This window comes from Xylocopa sonorina, chromosome 5 (assembly GCF_050948175.1).
Source record: "Xylocopa sonorina isolate GNS202 chromosome 5, iyXylSono1_principal, whole genome shotgun sequence".
In the NCBI taxonomy this organism is placed as follows: domain Eukaryota; kingdom Metazoa; phylum Arthropoda; class Insecta; order Hymenoptera; family Apidae; genus Xylocopa; species Xylocopa sonorina.
This window is the reverse complement of record NC_135197.1, coordinates 2173032-2193603: the sequence shown is the minus strand read 5'-3', so window position 1 is coordinate 2193603 and position 20572 is coordinate 2173032. Positions and strand designations below refer to the sequence as shown.

At 34.8% G+C, this 20572-nt stretch overlaps 1 protein-coding gene across 3 annotated transcripts in view; it reads right to left on the bottom strand.

Annotated features, from left to right (window-relative positions):
- The window catches only part of LOC143423752 (trace amine-associated receptor 9), a 47551-nt gene extending 34468 nt beyond the window's left edge, over positions 1–13083 (bottom strand). For 2 of the 3 annotated variants that reach the window (XM_076895298.1, XM_076895299.1), the window contains exons 1-3: positions 12747–13083; positions 10268–10393; positions 4579–4695 (exon numbers count right to left, since the gene is read on the bottom strand). In XM_076895298.1, the coding sequence (XP_076751413.1) occupies positions 4579–4695; positions 10268–10393; positions 12747–12962 (459 nt within the window). In that variant the 5' untranslated portion in view covers positions 12963–13083. Of the gene's footprint in view, positions 1–4578; positions 4696–10267; positions 10416–12746 lie in introns of all 3 variants that reach the window. The other variant, XM_076895300.1, reaches the window with a different exon arrangement.
- Positions 13084–20572: the final 7489 nt, after the last annotated feature.

Genomic DNA, 20572 nt, shown 5'->3' with positions numbered 1-20572 from the left:
GCGCGGCCATCGACACACCAGTTTCCTTGTTATGAAAATCAACGTCCGGTTTCTGGGATACCTGTCAGATGACCGAGCCGTGTTTCCAATTTTGTTACACCACACGCCCATAACACGCACCGCGCAACAGAACTCGCCGCAACTTGTGATTTGTTTTTCAGCTAGGTCTGTAAATCAACGCGAGTCACAAATATTATAAAGGATGGCCGTAAAAACATAGCGAACAAACGGGATCGCGGAGTTGTCGGCGTTGTTTGTTGTGCAAATGCGCAACGTATCGCCGTCGACCACCGGTTCGTGGAGGATATATGACCGCTTACGCAACGTAGTCGTTGGAACCAGCGTGTCGCCACGAATCGAACGCGGCGGCCAGGGAAACGTGAGCAACGCACGGACGACCGACGGGGTGCTTTGGTTCTGATGCACCCTTCCGTACCACTATGTAATTGCTCTGCGAACGACGAATCGTGTCCGAATTCCAATACGAGAAATTTACATTCTTGTGGTTCGTGCAACTTTTCGATTTACCAACTTGAACTCCGCGTTTAGTTATATGGCTGCTGGTCGTTTAGAAACTTGGTAGGTGACGTGTAGGCGATTAATAAAGGAGAAACATGTAGTTTACTTTTAATCGGACAATGATGTTGATTTGATCAAGTTGAAAGAATGAAACTGAACGCGAACATTTAATTCGATCGAGCACTTTAATGAAGCGATACTTTATATTGTGTACTTTGATTTAAAGTTTGCTGAGAGCCAATCGTAATTTTTTAACTAAAGTAAGTAGCATTTGCTTCTCTTGAGAATGAAAATGTAGTTCTGATAAAACTTTTTACCCTTAAAGAATTTTCCATTCCTACGTTTTATTGGACAACAATATTAAGTTCGATCGCTTTGAAGTCAAAAGCAGGTCATGAAGTTCTTGACATGTGTAGAAATTATAATTGGCAATCTCGTGAGTAGTGTACGTACCATTAATCGAATAAATTGGTTAAAACGCTTGCATTCAACATTTAGTTCAGTCAGGATAAGTGACACATATTTTATTCTTTAAACGATATTGTTATACATATATTTAACGTCTTCAAAAAGTATGTACGATGTTTTTAAAATATCTCACCCATTCTAAAGAATATTACACAAATGTAGCTTCCTTTCCATAAAATAGTTTTTATATAATATTTAAATAATTTATTATTCCGACAATGATAAAAATTGATGTGTTTTTATACGATAAATTTTTGTCAAGTTTTATTAAAAAATATTCTCAATATGTTTTACGAAGCCTCAGCATGTTTTTGTAAAACCCTGGTGTTCCACGAGATCCACTTTAAGAAACACTGTCATAAAGTATAACTTAGTTGTGTTTGCAGTGAACTTTATACGCAATTTTGCTACACCACAGCGAAATTGTATACACAGTGCACGATAGTTTCACCCTTTCAGTTGCAAACTTTCACTATTTTAACTTTATTACTAACTTATTCTAAACGTCAACTAAAGAGTTCATGTTATACAATAATTTTAAAATGTACTAGAGCTATTTAATACTTTAACTATTTTCATCAAAGCTGTATTAAAAGTAGTGTAATAAATACGTGAAAGAAAACGTTCGAATTGATATCAAACATATTTTGAATAATGTGTTATATTTGAAAATATCTAACTGTACTTTTGCGATGTTAAAATTCATTGTTGGTAAACATGTTACAGACTGTCGATAAAATTCTGCAACTAAAGTTGGGATGCAACGTTCAGTTTTATTTTAATCAAACCCGAAAAGAGGGCAGTAGGAATCGATGAACATTCAATTGGCAGAAAATTACGGCCGGAATTGACTAGGAGAGTCAGCGAATTGTTAGATTACGTACTTATTCTGATTCATCTTTTATGTTAAAGCATTTTTCTCACCCGATTAAATCGACCGTTTAAATTAATTTGCTTCAAATTAAATAAAGTTCACTGACTGATATCGTTACGCAATGTATATAAGTTTATAATTAACACTCGTGTATATCTTCAAAGAAAAGTGGAAAAAGAAACACAGAAACAATTATATAGATTATAAAAGAAACCACGTTACATATAGAGTTACATTACTTAATGAGACATGCGAGTGCGCTCGTTGATGGAATGTAGAACAAGAAAAAGTCGCATTCCAACGTGTAAGTCAGAGAAAATCGATTCCGTCGGCGTAATCGCAATTTGGACAATGGAATACGATATTATCGTATCCGACGAGTGCGATTCTCGATATCGAGCACGGTATGAAAACCGAGTCTAAGACTTTACGATCTGGCAGAAATTTCGCTGCAGTATGTATAATTTAAGACGATCAGAAATTTTCGCTCGAGAAAGTCGTATTGTTTTAAGGCCGAACCTCGATTGTCTTGGAGGACCCCTTGGATACGATTCTTTTTATTGGGAACGAGTTCGACAGTCGCGTAAAAGTAAGAGAGGCGACGATTTGGCTCCCCGATAAAAAAAGGAGAAGATAACGCTTGCGGGAAGAACTGACCCAATGGATTGCCTCGTGTAAAAAAAGGCAGAAAATAGTTCTGAAATCGATTTGCCATACATTTACGGGCGCGTAGGCGTTGTGTCTGCCTTAGCTCGGCATTTTATATCAAAAGCTAAGAGATCGGCAAGGTGTACTATACCTATCCATACAGAAACGATTGTATGGAAAGGCGCGCTAGTTATTGACTGAATCGAGTATGTCACTTGAATGCAAGTATGCGAGTGTCCTGTGAAAAGCCTTTGCTCGAATACGATCTCGCTTTCGTATTATAATTCTATACCCAATTTCTTTTCTTACTTTGCACTGCATTAACTACCTTTACTTATATTAATATTCTATCCTATTTCAATTAATTGGACATAGACACCACTGAATAAATTTTAATTGAAACATACAAATATTTGTTATTATAAATATTATTTTCAAACAATTCTTACGTATCAGAGCGCTTTGTAATTTGACTAAAAATTGTTTTGAGTGAACAATTGGAAGAATTAAAAATCGTAGAAATCCATTCACTGATTTTGTACGTGCACCAGGCAAAGTGTACGAAAAAATTGCGACGCTGAGTGTACTAATTGTATTTGGAGAAATGGAAAAGAGCAAAAGAAGGAAGGGAAGAAAACACAAAGCGCAAAGCTACAGCCTGGAACTGATTGTGTGAGCTTCTCAAGAGACCAACTGTAGTGTACGCCACGGCACGGTGTATGAGATTCTCCGCCCGAACGCACCCCTACTATTCTCCACAGGTTCAGTCAAGTGTGCAAAACTTTGCGTGCGAAACGTTTCATAGCATACCTTGAGTTTTTTACACATATATCTAACACAAAACATTGGTTATTCTAGGAAACAATTTTTTATTAATTATTATCTATTATATATTTTCCACGACGTGTATTTGAAGGTATTTCTATGTGTGCACAACGTTGAATAAAAAAGAGTTTACAATTTCTATTCGTATTCTATATATATATATACCTTTACATTTCTGTGATTTTGTTATTATAAATAACTGTTTGTTTCATTGTAAAATATAGCCCCTTTTCGAAAAATTATATAATATTTTCTCTTATCTCTAGAATTTTCAACTTTTTTTTATCTATTACTGTGTACATGCAAAACAACCACATGTAAAACAATCCACTTCAAATTAAAATATTGATACATATTTATCAAATATTAATAAATATTAAACTAGCAATAGATTATGCAATATGTAATATATCCAAAAACTAAGCCCAGACTGTACAGCTTAACTACTGGATATGATGCATTGCCTAATGCAGATTCCTTAAATTTAAATTCTCTCTGGAAAGCTCACACAGTGTTCGTCGAAATACTGCTGCATTTGTCCTACAACTCGCAGAGTGCAGTGATCCCTTCATTTGAGAAAATTGATCCATAAATCTCGAGTCTATTCTACTTAGTGCATGCGAATTTGGATTGTCATTGGCAATGAGAAACTATTAAGGGAATGTTGAATTTTATACTATATATGTATGTATTTTAAGTGAAAAAAGAACAATTTAAACCTTAGATAGCTGTTAATTTAGGCAAGATATCGTTAAACTTCTTAAAATGTTCTGACTGTAGTAAAAATGAAACAAAATAATTACGATCAAACTTGATCACTTGTTTTAAAAACAGAAGCTTTTTCAGTTTTTTATTTTAATTGAAGGTGTTGCCATCTAGTGCCGCAGAATACCATTATCATAGAGAACAATTCCTCAAAAATGTCTGCGTCAGCGTTACTATTTGATATCCTTTAATCAAATTCTTGAATACCATTTCTGAATCATGAAAAGACTGCGTTCAATCCGTTATTCAATTCTTCAGACACTTTGACTTAAAAATCTTTGCTATATTCTCGTTCAAAAGAACTGTTCTTACTTGTGTATCATTTGTACACTATATAATGATCTTTTTGTAATTTTCTACAGGCAAAATTATTAGAATTTGAGAAAAACGACAAAAGCAGCTACAAGTTACAGATTGTCATGCAGATAAATGTGAACACGATACAAGTAAAAACATGAAACATAATTTAAAGAACATACCTTTTTAGATGTGTGTTTGTGATAATGATGTGGGTGCAGCATACACACGTAACGATCAATTGCCATACAGACGAGAATAACGGCACTTTGTTGAGTTAAAGCTCCTCTAAGAAGTGCCTAAAACAGTCAAATTTTCGGAACATTTTTAAAAGACTTTTACAAAATTATTATTATTATTATGTAGTAGTATGTAGTATTTAATCAACAATAATAAAAAAGACTAATCGATGCTTGTTGAAAAAACAGTCCACAACAATTTTCTGAAAGCAAATACAGTCGTATATAAAATAATAATATGTAAAATCATTGAACAGCACATAATTGTATTTCAAGAATTTTTTAAAATGGTTCAAATGTTGCAATAAATCCTAACTATACAAAATTCATTACAATCATATGCACATATCAACTTTAAATTTTACTCAAATTTATTACGAGTCTGGGCCGTAGGTTGGAATTCGTATATTCAATATTTAATTATGTTTGCTGTGTGCCAAATCGATTAAATATAAAATTATGAAATATATATTACGTGTATTACGTATTAACTGCATTAATTCGGCGACACTACTGTCAAACGTACAATTAAATTTGTTCAATATTTATATATGTGACTATTACCTTTGTGTAATAACAAGTGGTGCTGTTCAAATGTTTTAAAAACAATGGTCAAATTAGATATTTGCATCTGAATCTCCCATGTAACAAAGTGAATTAAACGTGCAACTTAATCTGTAATTAAAATTATAAAAGTACATTCATATTACAAACTTCTTTATGAAAACTATACTGTTATAACGGCTTTATAATGATATTCTGTGACAAGCATTTGTGTTCGCTTTATAAGAACCGTTACTAAAACATAAATAAAAAGATATAATACGTTATAAAGAATAGAAATATTCTCGGCACCCTGTTATTGATTGAGTAAAAAAAATCGTTGTAACTATATATAATAGCTTCTTTCATATCAAGTTATTTTTATTTGAAGAAATTGTATCTTATTACGTTACTTTCACAAGTACTTTTCTTCAAGAAGAACATCTACAAAGTAGGTAAAGGTACAGAGAAAGAAAATTTTCAAATAACATGTTACATCTATTACTTAAAGTAATTTGAATTTCTACGAAACAGTGTTATTTTCGATACAATATTCATGTAGAAATAAAATATGAATAAAATCCTGCGAATCCATAAATTTATAAAAAGGAAATTAAGATCTACATATACAAATTTTCAATACCACTCTGCCCTACTTGTATTTCGATATTTTTTTGAACTTTATGTTCGATACTATTTTAATTTCCTCGAAACAATAGAAACTCTCTCGTTAAAATAACTTTCGAACTTTGGTACGCTGAAAAAACCAATTATTGAGAAAGCAATGCCTTTTTAAAGTGGCAAACCTCGTTTCACACCTTTTGCAGAAAATAGTTTGCTAATAATTCGAAATTGCTGAGTTAGATAAACCAACCGATTAAGTATACTAAAGGTGCATTGCATAGCAATATTTCAACGCTAAATTATAATAACGATTTGCATTTACACTCTCAAAAAACGAATCGATGGTATATATCAATTTTCCAATTTTTTTATACAATCTGGCCTCCACGTTTTAAATATCATTAAACTGGATTATTCCAACCTAATTTGTTTGAATAACGCATGCTTTCTCGTTTTTCAATATCTATACATGCATTCCCCTTTCTTCCTTATCTACACGCGTATGAAATATAAATTGAAAAATGATGTTAAAAAAATTGATATACAAAGTCCAATGTAAATATAAACGAAAGACAATTCTGGTGTGGGCTAATCCATGTGTACCAAAATTGAATCAAGCGCATACTGTGGTATTTGAGGGATATTATCCCTTGCGCGTCATGCGTAATCTACTGAACACCGTAATCCGTTCTCGAACGTTTTACGTGCAGTTACCCAGACGGTGGCTTGTCTTACACAACTCGAGTCAAAGGTACTGGTACATTCAACGATTATACGTATAGAGTAACAGTTGAGATGATATTTTCCGCGTTCTTTGCATACTAAATATACGGGACTGGATTTTGTATACAAACAAACTTAAGGAGAATGAAGAACATTTCTCACTTGAAGTCGAGTATGTAGTCTCGAATACGATGTGCCAAAGGCGACAACGTGATTCGATGAATCAGTGACGCCTGTGTATCCATAAAGTAGCGGGCACCAAGAAAGGGGCGCGAGGTGAGAGACGTCAGAGGGTAGTATACGTTTAAGATGGTTACTATGGTGACCGTTGGCGTACAGCCAGGAAAAAGCTCTGATAATCTGGAGGGGCTAGGATCGCCCTGGCCTCGTTTCCAGCTATCCTCGAGACACTCCCAAGAGACCTTAACCGAATATTTTCACCACAAAACGAATTTACTCAATCGCCCCTTCGCGCAATTCACAGCCCTTCAGCCTCGGATAGTTACTTTCGCGAAAAATCAGGCTAACTCTTATTCGGCTCAGACAAAACGATCGACTGGATCCTTTCGTTCGAAGGAACATCGTTTCTTCGAGAACGAATCACGTTAACATACCCCCTACAGCGATCACTAAAACGTATTCGTATGCTATCATGAATCGTTACCATTGGAATCAAAACCCAAAGTAGATGAAACGTAATGCTGATAAACGATAATTTACGTTTTCATTTCTGATGACTAAATACGAGGAAACTACTGTTACTGAAGAAAAGTGAAAGCTTTAAAAAGAGTTAAAAATTGGTGGTATACCGCTAAAAGCATCACGAAGCTTCACAGCTTTACAAAATGGTATCTTTACAGTTGAGAAATAAAATATTTCATGTATTATTTATCGAGAGTTAAACTGAAGATATGTACACACATAAATCTCAGCTGAAGTAAACGAGAATAAATATCATAGAAGTGGAGTTTGAACGTTTAACTTTGTGCTTGTAACGCCATGACATTACTGTCACCGCTACAATACCATTGTGTCGATATTACCAATTAATCATTATTAGTTCCAGAAATAAATTTTTCATAGTTTTCTCGAGAAATTTATGGACAAACTTTAAACAAATTTTTGTTAACCACCTTCCGCCGTCTCTCAAATACTTCCCTTATTCAGTTCTTGAAGAATTACTGATTTCTCGACGAAGGGACGAAAAACTCAGCTAAGTGAGTTGTACAAGTTTTGAAATATTCGAATATTTTCTGCGCAAAATTTAGCAAACAAAAATCACATTCGTAGCAATCGTACTCTGTCTATATCCTACAATTAAAGCTCATGGTTTATCAACATTCAATCTAATTGTATAATCTAACATACAACTATTTTTATCTAAAGCTTTTCTTTAATTCTAGTTCTAATTATAAATTAATTTTAGTATAATAAACTGTATACTATTTCTTAAAAATAAAAATAAGCAGTTAATAATAAATAAAAATAAATAAATAAATAATTTAAACTTGAGAATGCTATAATAAAACTAACCTTGCACATAACCAAAAAAAGATAAAGTTAGGATCTCTTCTTTTCTTTACTCCGATGCTCTGTGATGGAACGCGAAGGAACGACGCGCGCTAAAAAAAAACCCTTAAACGAGCAAGCGCATAACCCTTCCGATAGAATATCATAACAGATACCACGGTTATAAATCGCTGTTCAAACTTCAGCTAGAGTAAAGATTCGCCAGCTGTTTTTGTAAACAAGATTACGATCCGAACCGATGTCTTCGTAAAAAGAACAAAAACCTTCGTAACACAAACCGCTATAAAAGTTCCAAGAAGTATACAATAAAATTTCTAACCTCTTCTATTGTTTACAAAAATTGAATGTCTTGACCTCTTCTTACTTTTACGTATTCTTACGTATTCTTGATAAGATTATAAAAATCTGTGTTCCACAGTGATTCTAGTATTGCACATACCTTAATCCTTTCACTTCTTTCGTAATCGGATGTATAGTATATGCAAGTTAGATTTATGTTTTCATATGTATTATTGTCTACTTTCAGATTCTATGAATATTCGTGGAACTTTTCAGGTAATTGATTGATTATGTATTGTAATAATATAAATCATACGTTGGAAAAGACTAAGAAAACTGTTTGGCGGACCGAATGCCTTATCATATTAAATCGTAGTACAGCAACCCCTACGTGTTCAGGAATTTCCTGCCGGAAATCGAAGAAAAATGGGTGGGAAATGTCAGCAGCCTGTTCATACCGCGCTAAGGAAATTATCACCACCAGGAATTTGCAGCTGTGCTTCCTGCAGTTGGTACCGTTTCCGGTATTTCTTCCGTTAGTCGGTACTTACACCTTATCGAAGTTCCCGATCATAATCTTGCCGTTGCTTTTACTTTTTTTCTTCTTCCTCGACTTCAACGTTCTTTAACGATAACGGAGTAATTTACAGCGACATGTTTCGTGATCTTGCATTTGTGAAGTTTCAAATTAGCACTGGAGCATCGCGACGTAAAACTTCAGCATTTAACTTCAACGTCTTCATTTTCCGTTCCCGAATGCGCAGATTCTATAAGCTTCTTTTACGATCATTTTCTTATTAGTAACCATTTCTTTAACTAAATTTTTCCATTTTCTATATATAAACAAATCTAAAGAAAGTATCGATATTATGCATAAAATATATGAAATGTTAAAATTTATAATAACGGTCTTCCATCTGAAATTGTTCGTATTAATAATTAGCGATTGGTGTTTAATTTTATCAATCGTTTAAATTGATAACCATTTTTACCAATTCAACTCTTTTTATCAGTAAGTATTAATCAATCAATCGGTTGTTACGATGTTAATCGCGCGATTGATGTCCAACATTGTTCTAATTCCATGTGTCTTGCTGAATTAAATTGCATGCTGTTGATTGTTCGTGGCAACAAACCGCAAATTCATCGGATGCTACAGTCTGTGATACAAGTTATCGATATTCAAACGAGCGGAACAAAACCGCGTCGAAAATTGGTTAAGGCTATTTACATATATTATAAGTAACTTCTCGAAATAACGATATCGCAAAATTCTACCACTTTACACGGGACAAACTTTACCTACAGTAGTCCCTGTTATTAATAATTTCATTTCGAATACCTTCTCCTCGCATTTTAACGAGGTTGTCGATGGCGTTTCGATAATAAACGTGATGCGCGCGATATCAAATTATTCGGGGCTGCTCGACGATATAAACGGACAGATGAATCAAACTGTCTGATGCACATCCTCGAGTGATAATCGGTCCGAAATTTATGATCCCCCGGCAATAGTAACCGCAATTCCGATCGAAAACAAGAAGTGGAATTGGGGTATATAAAAGTACCGACATCGCGCAGCAAATAGATTTCGTTCTTTCCCAATCAATCGGACTCTACTAGATTTCATTCGCTGAAGCTCTCTGGTGGTTTTATGACCAATACACTTGGCGATCTCTAATCACGTTATGTCATCATTAACAGGAAAACTTCCGCCATTGACTTGATAAAGTGAATTTATCTCTCACTCTACCCTATACATAATCGATGCGTCTGTATTTTGAAAGGAAATATATTTCATTAAAATAAGTATGCGAACTTTTGAATGTTAATAAGTTCCAGAAAAATAAGATACGACTTGTTGTTCTCAACATTACTTGGGGTATTCTTCTTAACTGTACGCAGATAGGTATATTTTAAAGTTTCAGTTTACCTGTATTTGACAGACGACTTCGCCGTAAGGCCAACATCCGTAGACGGCCGGTAGGAAACCAAATGGTGTAACCAGGAGACCAATAGCAAGATCGTTACTCGCCAAACTCGTCAGTAAGTACTTTGGCTGGAATAAAGTTGAAGAGAACCTGTTGATCGTTTAGATTACATTGTTGGGGGTGCTATTTATGTGCAAATCAATTTTAAATGGACTCCATTGAAGACCATCTCGTATCAATTGATTGTATTTGATATATTTTAAACATTATTACTGAAACTTCTAAAACGTACGATTATTCAGAATTTTTATTACGATGTGTGCTTTGTAATATATTATTTTACATTATAATAATATCCTATATTTTAAATGTTGTATTCATTTTTATAAGCGTATCATGCGATACGTATTTAAATTATGTAATGTAATTTACATCAATATTAAAAGAAAGAAAAATGTTCCTCTACGTTTCTTTTTATCTTATTTTTTCGTTTACTTTTCATCAAATACAATTTCCTCTTAATTCGTTGCAGACGTAAAGAACATGCTCGAGTAAAATGCTGTGAGTCGAGGATAGAGATTAATCCTCACGATGGTTAAGCCCTGGCCGAATCCTATTGTCCGTCAACCCTTTATTTATGCTACACGGGGATTACAGATAAACATTTAGACAGTATTAGAACAAACAGTTGCGACAAGTGAAACGCAGGATTACAGAGATCCATGGTATCGTTACACGAATGTATATCGCGTGGACCAAGAATTATATTGCCAAGAGATAACTGCTCGATATCGCACGTGTGTAATATTTAACGGTTTGACGATTGCGCACCGTGTAACAGTACATCGTAAATTTCAACCAGGGAGTGCCACCATTTTGTAACTGCAACGTCGGTTAAATTATCCCGAGAACCCAATATTTGGGAATACAAACGATGAGATCTCAATTACTGTTATCAAAAGGAGAAACATTAGGAGATGATCGAAAAAAAGTTACAAAAATACCATTGCCTGCTGTCATCGTGGGAAAAAATTTCACGCTACATTTCGTACAAAGGATTCGCAATTATGTAGCCAAAAAGGGGTTTGCTGGGATGGGAACTTGTTTTGTTCGCTCGTGAAAACGAATGACGGCAAGTGTCTCTTTGTTGAAAGAGAGATACGAGTGCGGAAAGTAAAAGATCAAAGGTGGATATAAAAGCTATCGTTGGACTATTGTGTGAATACAACAATCACAAATCTACTAACCTTTCGAAAAATGATGAGAACTATGAACGCTTGTAATTTACGCGTAAAATTGGTTGATAGCCAGAAAAATTCTGTTCAAAGAAAAGAGTTAAAGAGAAAATGCTGAAAAAGCCAAAATGGTTTAATTTTAAGCACAAGCAATTTGAAACTTCGTTCATTACTACGCGCTGTTAATGAACATGGACGGTGTATTCAAGCATGAGGTTAATCAACTCGACCCATTTTGAGAAGAAAATGTGATATTTCAAAAAGTAGACAAAAGTGTAGAAGCAAATTTTTTAAGTTATACTAGATGGAACATTTTACGTATTATATATACACACACAAATTTAATATCGTACAAAATTTCTTTATAATTATGGTATGATATTAATTACAATAATATCAATCATACAACGAGGGGATTTCTGAGAGATTTACTTGATCCGGAACACAAGGAAAACTTCGAGTAGAGTAAAACCAAGATGGAGTGAGTCCAGACGGATAGTAGTGAAAATCTATATTAAAACCGACAATGAGAGCTATGCTTCGAAGACACGTAACAAATCTTTCAATACATTTCAGGAAAAATTAAATTAATGACATCAAAGCAAATAATGTGATTAATATTTTGCTCTATCCATAGGTATTATTATAGTATTTTGTCCAAAAGAGGAAAAGCCGCGAAAATAATTAGAGACTGATCTCACCCCTTTATATTCCGATGGAAAAAGATTCTTCTTTGTATCTGTACTTGATTATGCTCTAGATGCACGCAGAGCTCCATTAAGATCAGAATTTCGAGGTTGAATAACTCTCCTTGTTAGTCTAACTTCTTGATTCTGAATGGTGTTACACTAACTTAAGAAATACATGTTATAATTTCTGACGATTGTATTTTTTATTCAATTCCGTATTTTTAACGATGGATCGTTTGAGGATAATAACGTAACAAAAAAATAAAAAATTTAATCCAAATGAAAAAAAATTTTCCAACTTTTTTGATCAATGCACAAGTATTTGTTCGTAATATCATTAATGAAACAATTGCTAAATTATTAGCCAGTTGTATTCCATAATAAAGCACAAGAATGAGCTATAAATAGAAGAAGAATTGATTAAAATTAAAGAAGTACCCTAGTATCCTTGATTTAGTATCCTTCATTAACATATGTTAATTAGTTGATCGCAATGTACGTACAAAACAACTAACAGAGTACTCTAAGAAACAAAGCTGTTTAAACAATTTACTAACCTGTGCATGGATGTATTTGCTGTATCGTCTACTGTTGATGACGCATATAACTAGCAAATTCGCACATAGAATACCAAGGCTGAGCAAGAGGATGAGAGCGGCGCGTAACAGTTCTCCTGGGCCTGGGCCAGTCCAAGCGCCTTCGGGCGCGTCTCTCCGCCAACAGCTGCTGTTGCTCAATGCCGGTGCAAGCAAGATTGTTTGCTTGTGCTCCATTTTCCCTCTGATCGACGTTTTTATTTCTTAATACCGTGTTTAGTTTCCTAGCCCAGACGAGACACAAGCGTCTCGTACAAGACTGGGCTGGTAAACGCGCGTCCTCGCAGAATCTCATCTCTGCCACGCTGCTGGCCCCGCAGGGCTCGCTCTTCGATTATTCAAGAGAACCACACTGGCTTCCGTCATTGTCGTAAACCAAACAAGTCTCGAATCTCGTATATTATCAGATGCATTCGTGGATACACAACCTTTTAGTTATTTGAACACGCGAGTCGTTCTGTCGGATTCCCTCTTATCGTCGGTTTTCACTATAAAATTGGATTCTCAAGTGGCGCATGATGCCAAGGCACGATTGATTAGACTACAACTGCAAGTATCTGCAACACACGAAAATGAAATTCATTTAGTAAATGTAAACTTCAAAATTTCGTTCGTGTTTTACGTTCAACAGGGTGATTGCGTATTAATGCTAGCTGCGATTGAATAAGGAGGTGTGATCGCACGTATAATAACAAATTAACAACGTGCAATGAAATCAGTTTAATAAGAAGCTTAACTTCTGCGAGAATTGAATTTTAATATCTGTCTAGTGCAGGTGCACTTGACTATCTCGGGACTTTATGGTTTTATTAATAAGCGATGTCAATGTCCTCGAAAGCCTGCATAATCCTTTTATTAAGCTGCGGAAAATTTAATTATTCTTTCATGCGGGCAACAGTTGCGCAAGCTGGGTCGAAAGTAATGCAATACGTTTCAATAATGTATTTGCGTGAATTGTCTCGCGCAAACTCCTGCCCGACAAATTAAAGGACCTCGAATCGAGATTCAATTATTGCTCTCTCTTAGCCCCAAGAAAGTCTGCATTATCTTCTCACGAACTATTTATTCACTATGACTACAAAATGTATAAGTAGTCAAATAGACTAGAACAATTAAATCTGTTATTTGTCAATCTATCGATCAAATCTGTCTGATATTTGCTCTATATTTTCTCCTTCTTCCAGTTAGACCATAATTTCGACAACATTTTTTAGGGCATAAATAAATATTTGTAGCATTTTCACGCAAAATAAGTTTGCGTAAGCGTATTCTATCGAAACCGTTTCACGCGAATGTAATAAAATTTTCTTTTAAACTAGAATAGGGAAAGTAAAGGAGGGAAAAGTGAAAATTAGAAAAAAAGGAATGTCTAGAGGCAAATCACGGTATAGAGTATAACGACCCCCTTTTAATTATTGCGAAACCTGCGGCTACTGAGATTCGTTCCGGCTCGTTAGTTACGTACGTCCTCGTTATTCAACTCTTGCTATCGATTTTTCTACATTTGAATTTTCTAAGTACTTCCGCCAGTTCAGAAATCCTAACTGTCACATTTTCTTTTTAATCGATCCAACATCACAGGCATGCGTTTAATTTATTTCACCAACCTGTTTGTTCTTAATAAAAATTTCTCAATTAACACTGGGCGAAATTATAAACTGTAACAACATTCGCACGGACGATATTCACAAGTTTGGCAATTCAAAAACGCGAAAGGTAGAAATAGACTTTGCCAACTTCTACTTTCCTGCCCCTACTACCTGCGCCCGCAATTAAGAAATAATTACCTGTGGAAATACAAAACATCTGGATTCCCTGAGTTCTGATCAAGAATTTACCAATTTTAAATGATTCAACTCACCAATGATCAGAATATTAAGAAAATTTAACGTTAAAAATTGCATTTTTACGTAACACACGTTTCCGCGAAAGATTGTATTCTGATTTCCCGAAATTAAATACTGATTACTTTGCAAACTCGAGGAAGTTCGATGGAGCGCTCGCACAACTACTTTGATGGGGAAGTTACCAAAGTAGAACAGGAAATATCATTGGGAGAGCGTAGAAAGCAAGGAGTGAGAGAGAGAGAGAGAGAGAGAGAGAGAGAGAGAGAGAGAGAGAGAGAGAGAGAGAGAGAGAGAAAGCAGTAAGACGAGAATTAACCCTAAGATAGGTTTATTATGTCAAAAGCTACCAGGAGGAGGCAACGATGCTAACAGTCTCCCATGAACGGTGAAGATTTAGTCGCAACGACGCCGGATGCATTTAGATGGGAAAATTAAGCTTTTTCGTGAACGGGGCATTCTTCGTGCTTTCTCCTCGTAAAACGTCCGCTGCTACCTTCACCCCAACGGAACAAACAAGTAGAACGTACGACGGGATAATGGCTCGAAAGATATCTCTGGAGGAAAGGGGTAGCTTCTATATTACAAACTTCGAACGCCGTATCTTAAGTAACAACTTACTGCGATCGTTCGGTATAACGGCAAGACGCAAACCGGCGATGAAACACCTGGATTTTTCACTACAGTTGCTGCTAGACGCGCAAAGTGAAGTACGTCGTAATCGTTTCTCTACTTTATACAGAGACCATCTAAAATTCAGTACTGCGTATGCTGTCATGTTTTCCATTCTATGTACGAACTTATTAAAGTTGATGGCACAAATTTCAGATTAAGAAACAAAAAATAATAAGGTTCGAAGTTATTAAATATAAAATTGTAGAAAGTGTTCGTCTAGATTAACATAAAGTAGACTGATATAAAAAGATAGTTGCGATGGGCTAAAATAAGACGAAACGACCAAGCTTTGTCTTCGAGGAAATCGACATTAAAAATTCTTCGCGTACGCCTGCATTAATGGTAAGGGGCCACAAGCGAATGCAATGAGAGTAGTCATTCTCAGCCAATAGGATTTCGTAACTACGCTACCTCATAACATTTTGCGTGTATACTTTAAAACATCCTCATTAAGGTATTCTTAAAGCTTGATTCGTATAGAAGATGAAGCACGAGCGGCATGATAACTGATTATTTACAAAACGGTAGCAACATCGGAAGGTATTGGTAGAGTATAGAGATGAAGGAGAAATATTTTAGATAACCCACATTTACGCTTCCACTTTATTCATTTGTGCAGCAATGTGGCAAAAAGATATCAATGTTATTGTACAACGTTAAATGTAATCGAGACATTTTGAAATATCGTGCAATATAGTATCCCCTAATTTCTACTCTTTTGATTATTTAATCCGACGTTGAAACCGAAAATTATTCATTTATTTCGGTTAACCGGAACTGTTGCAACACCGAACCTGTTTACAAATAGTACACAAATATGATTTTGCTTATCATAATTCTGAATAAACTCTAACTCTCTGAAAATTCAAACCTGGAAGTCATATACTGATTTATAACGAAAAAGGGAAATAAAAAAAGATTCCTTTAATGTCAGTCTGTAATTGTAACCTGATTTACAAGGTAAACAACTGCGTTACAATTTACAAGCAATTTTAATATCTCTTCCAATGTAACGAATACTCAACAAAACGATTTTAACTGTTTCCTCGATGTGCAATGCTTATAAAATATTAATTATTCTTCTTCCAGGAGGAATTCTTCTTTACTATAGAAACTCCTCTCCGAAGAAACAACAAGTATCGGCGCCTGATACATTGCTTTACAGAATAAAATCAGCATCAAGCAACACGGCATTTCTTCGCTACAAAACATACATCGAACGAAGACTGACGTAGTGCAGCATAAGTGGTGAATAACATACTCACATTATCAGAAATAACTAATTTCTGTTCCACTCGTTACACAGAAGTCACTTGAAATATGAGAAACAGATAAAACCTTCTTAAAATAATTCTAAATGAAAAATATTTGTTAGTACAATTATTTGATGAATAAAATACAATCAGATTTATGACTCCATTTAAAAGCGCAATTTATAGTATTAGTTCCTTTCTAAAAGAAATGATGAATGTACGAAATAAAAAGACTAAATCTACGTTCTTAGTCCTCACTACGTAGCGTCGGTGAAGAGAATGTGCGAAAATGTACAGAAGACAAACGGCAGTACGTAATCTGTATAAGCACAACGTAAACCCAATTGTCTATTGTCCGACGACTTGCGTAAGGTGCAAGGAACTGTGCTTCATCTAGTACAAACTCGACATAGATCTATGTCGTGTCACCTTCATCACACGATAATGTGCAGAGCTTTTCCTTGTTCTACAAAAGTCTGTGCTATGTGCACACCTGTCTGCGTCCAATATGCCTTAAAACTACCCCTTGGAGTAAAAGGACAGCACTGTGGTTTAAACACATATAAACGCTTTTTTTTTAAGTGGAGGTGCGAGTGTTTCAAGCGTAGTTCATGTTCTGACGAATTTAATGGGTATAATCATCGAAGATCCATCGGAAGCAATCACAATCGCAACGATACAATAGACACTTGACAGTTGCGTTATATGAAACTGCCTGCACGTACCGAGAGTTTTGCAATGAACGAGGAAAATAATCCTGATCGGTCCTGTGAGAATATTCACAGATAATATAAAAATAAGGGTCAAATTGAATTTCAGACTTCTTATATTACTCCTCGAGATTTCATTCTGTTTACTTGACCTTAAATTACTGGATATAGTATATGGTTTGTTATAGTAGTAATATTCTTTTATTATCGTTGTAAATCGACTAAAATATGCGGATATTTATGAGCAGTAGGGTATATGTTTCTACATATTCTCCATTTATTCACCTCATTACTGCAAAGCAACGAACAACACGTGCATGATATGTATCTAGCAGTTTTTAGTACCATGTGCACTATCCTACATCCTATATTGTTCTTGGGTTAACCTTTTCCTTCTAACCATTAATATAATTTTTGGGGGTTTTAGCTTGATTACATTATCTACATTTATCACTCATTTTTAAACTAGAAATATTCTCTAAATATACTTTTTTACAGAAATATTAAAATATAAAAGCTGAGTAATTTTATCTTCGTAAAAATATGCATTTTAGACCTTTTACACTTCGATATTAATTTATTCAGTTTTTTGTGGAGTATCTATGTGCATCTGCGTGTACGAATCATTTACAATGAAAGCCTCATATTAAATTAATCTCATTTTAAAATAATATCAAATTAAAATTTGATATAAAAAAATTCATTTCTCCATGATATCATCCATGAATGTAAAAGTATTAATTACATATCGATGTAATGTAAATAATGTTTCTTTTTTTTTTAAACTAACGTCAAAAAATATGTATATTATCGAAGTGATTTTGTAACACTATTTATTAATTTAAAGCTTTTCAAATTATTGTTATGCTAATCAGAGGTACCAAGGGTTTAATATAATAGCATGAATTTTCTGAACTGTTTTATACAGAACAGCTTCGTTCTTCATTAAAAAATATAGAATTGTAAATATTTCATATTTAATTACATTAATGGTCCGGAATGAAAATAATTACAAAATTGACACAAGTATTAAGAATTACAGAAGAAGGTTCCATTTTTCATGTTACGATAAACAGAATTAATGTAATAAAACTTGTTTCATGTGTAATAGAATTTCACATTAAAAAATACAGATAAGTTTTCTAAAAATTTTCAGACACTAAACTAAGTACGTCGGTATAACGATATGAACAAAGCCAGTGTGTTATTCGTCCGAAATCAGTGAATTCATAGAACACTACAACCTTCACCACAAGTCAATCTCGAAACTTCTTGTCATGTTTCTCCTACCACGATATCATTATCATCGATTCATGCAACAGTGAACGTACTTTAGCATATCAATACAAACGCATTTATAGCCGCTATTTCCTCATATCACTTTAGTTATTTTTAATCATCAGTCAATTATCACTAACATTGTAAAAATTGCATTCATACAAATATTCACAAATAATTTACCTAAGACTCGTACAACTATAAATTTTCATGAAATCATCTACTATGTATCTGCACTGTCTCTAATATAACATTTCTTGAAAAATTAAATTTAACGTAAAATTTTACTAATATTTATTAATTTTATTGGAAGTGAAATAGCGATGTTGTTTAAATTACGATTGCAAGCGAATCAAAACTATAAACATGTTCGCCCAACGCTACAAAGTATTATTATAAACGATAAATGTAAATGTACTATGAACGCAATCACGTAAAGTGCTGAAATACAAATACATACCTCTATCTTTACGAAAACTGCTCCGCAGAAATCATCGACAAGTTTTTTAATTGCACTGTACAGAGAAAACGTAACACCGTCACACGTAAAGAGGTAACCGTCACGGTCTTGAAAACTCTCGATAAGAATTGGGAAGAATAACCACAGAACAGGCCAATGTAAACCGAGGGGTAAGAAATGCTTCGAAGAACATTAAGACGCTAATTGAAAGCGGTTCTTCTATTATCCCCTATGTCCATTCAAGTTCTCCATGATCGTGTGCGATTGTCAATGTAATTACGAAAGGAAACAACAACAACAGCACATGAATTCACAAAAACAGCTCCAACGACGAACCAAGTAGAAACGCGTAACAACCTTGCAACCGATTCAACGAATAGTATCGTTCTGTGTCGCGGAAAAACGTTCGGAAGAGTCAGAACGGCACGATACGCTCTAACGTCGACGTGGATGTCGTTGAACGAACTGGAAAGGACGAAACGAGAAGGACAAGAAAAGACAGAGGAGCGTCGCGACGACGCGAAGGCTGACGACGCACTGACTACCCGCCTGGTTGCTCCCGACAGCCGAACACTTGAGAGAGAACACCCATTCTCCCATTTTGATCCATTCTCCCCTACTGCACCGACACGCTCCGCTATGCCAAAACTCATCCTCCCACGCTATCCTCTCCTCGACTACCACCCTCTACACACCCTCGGCGACGGCCTTTACTGATCGGAACCGAGTGATCCACTTTGCCAAACGTCGAACATCCTACAACATACTTAAGGCTATTAAAACGCGGCTCTAAAACGTAGAAAATTAAAAATTTACCAGTTTAAACTCGGTTTTAGCCCCTCCGTTTAATCCCCTCGAGGCTGATCTGGTGTACATGCCTCGGTTAAAACCTATTGAAATCCTTGCAGGATACTTTTAACGAAGTTTTAACGCTCTATATAAATAGTTCTATACAAATAGTTATTGGTAAATAACGTTTACTGTTAAATTCTAGTAAGTAGTACATAGGTTTAATGCATTCCAGCTGTATCTGATTTTATAATACAATTACTTAAGTCTGCATATGTTTCGAACAGTTTGTGGTTTGTTTTTCCATTTTAAGAAATTGCATTACTTTAGTAAACGAACTTTTCTCTTCTTTAGACTTGTTTCAGCATTTACGATCACTGTGCGACACGCACAGGAACCGCGATAAAGGGGATAATATTATTCTATCGTGTTATTGAATGTGAGTGGTTTTAATTTCTATGGAGAGTGCGTAACTAGCTTTTAATATCATGGACGAGATATTTGTTGAATTATTGGTCAGACGTGGTGTAGTTCATAATAGAATACATAACGATTAGTAAAGTTTAGCGAATGATATAATTTATTTCAAGCATTTGTTGCAACTTAGCAAATATCCTAATACTCTTGGATAGGGGTGTACAACCTACATGGCTATTCGAACTGTAACTGATATAGTACATCACTTTTTTCGAAACCAATTCCATGCGTGTCTTCCATATGAATGTTCGAATAGTGTGGAATATGTCAAACCGCATTTTTCTGAGCAAAACTGTAATAA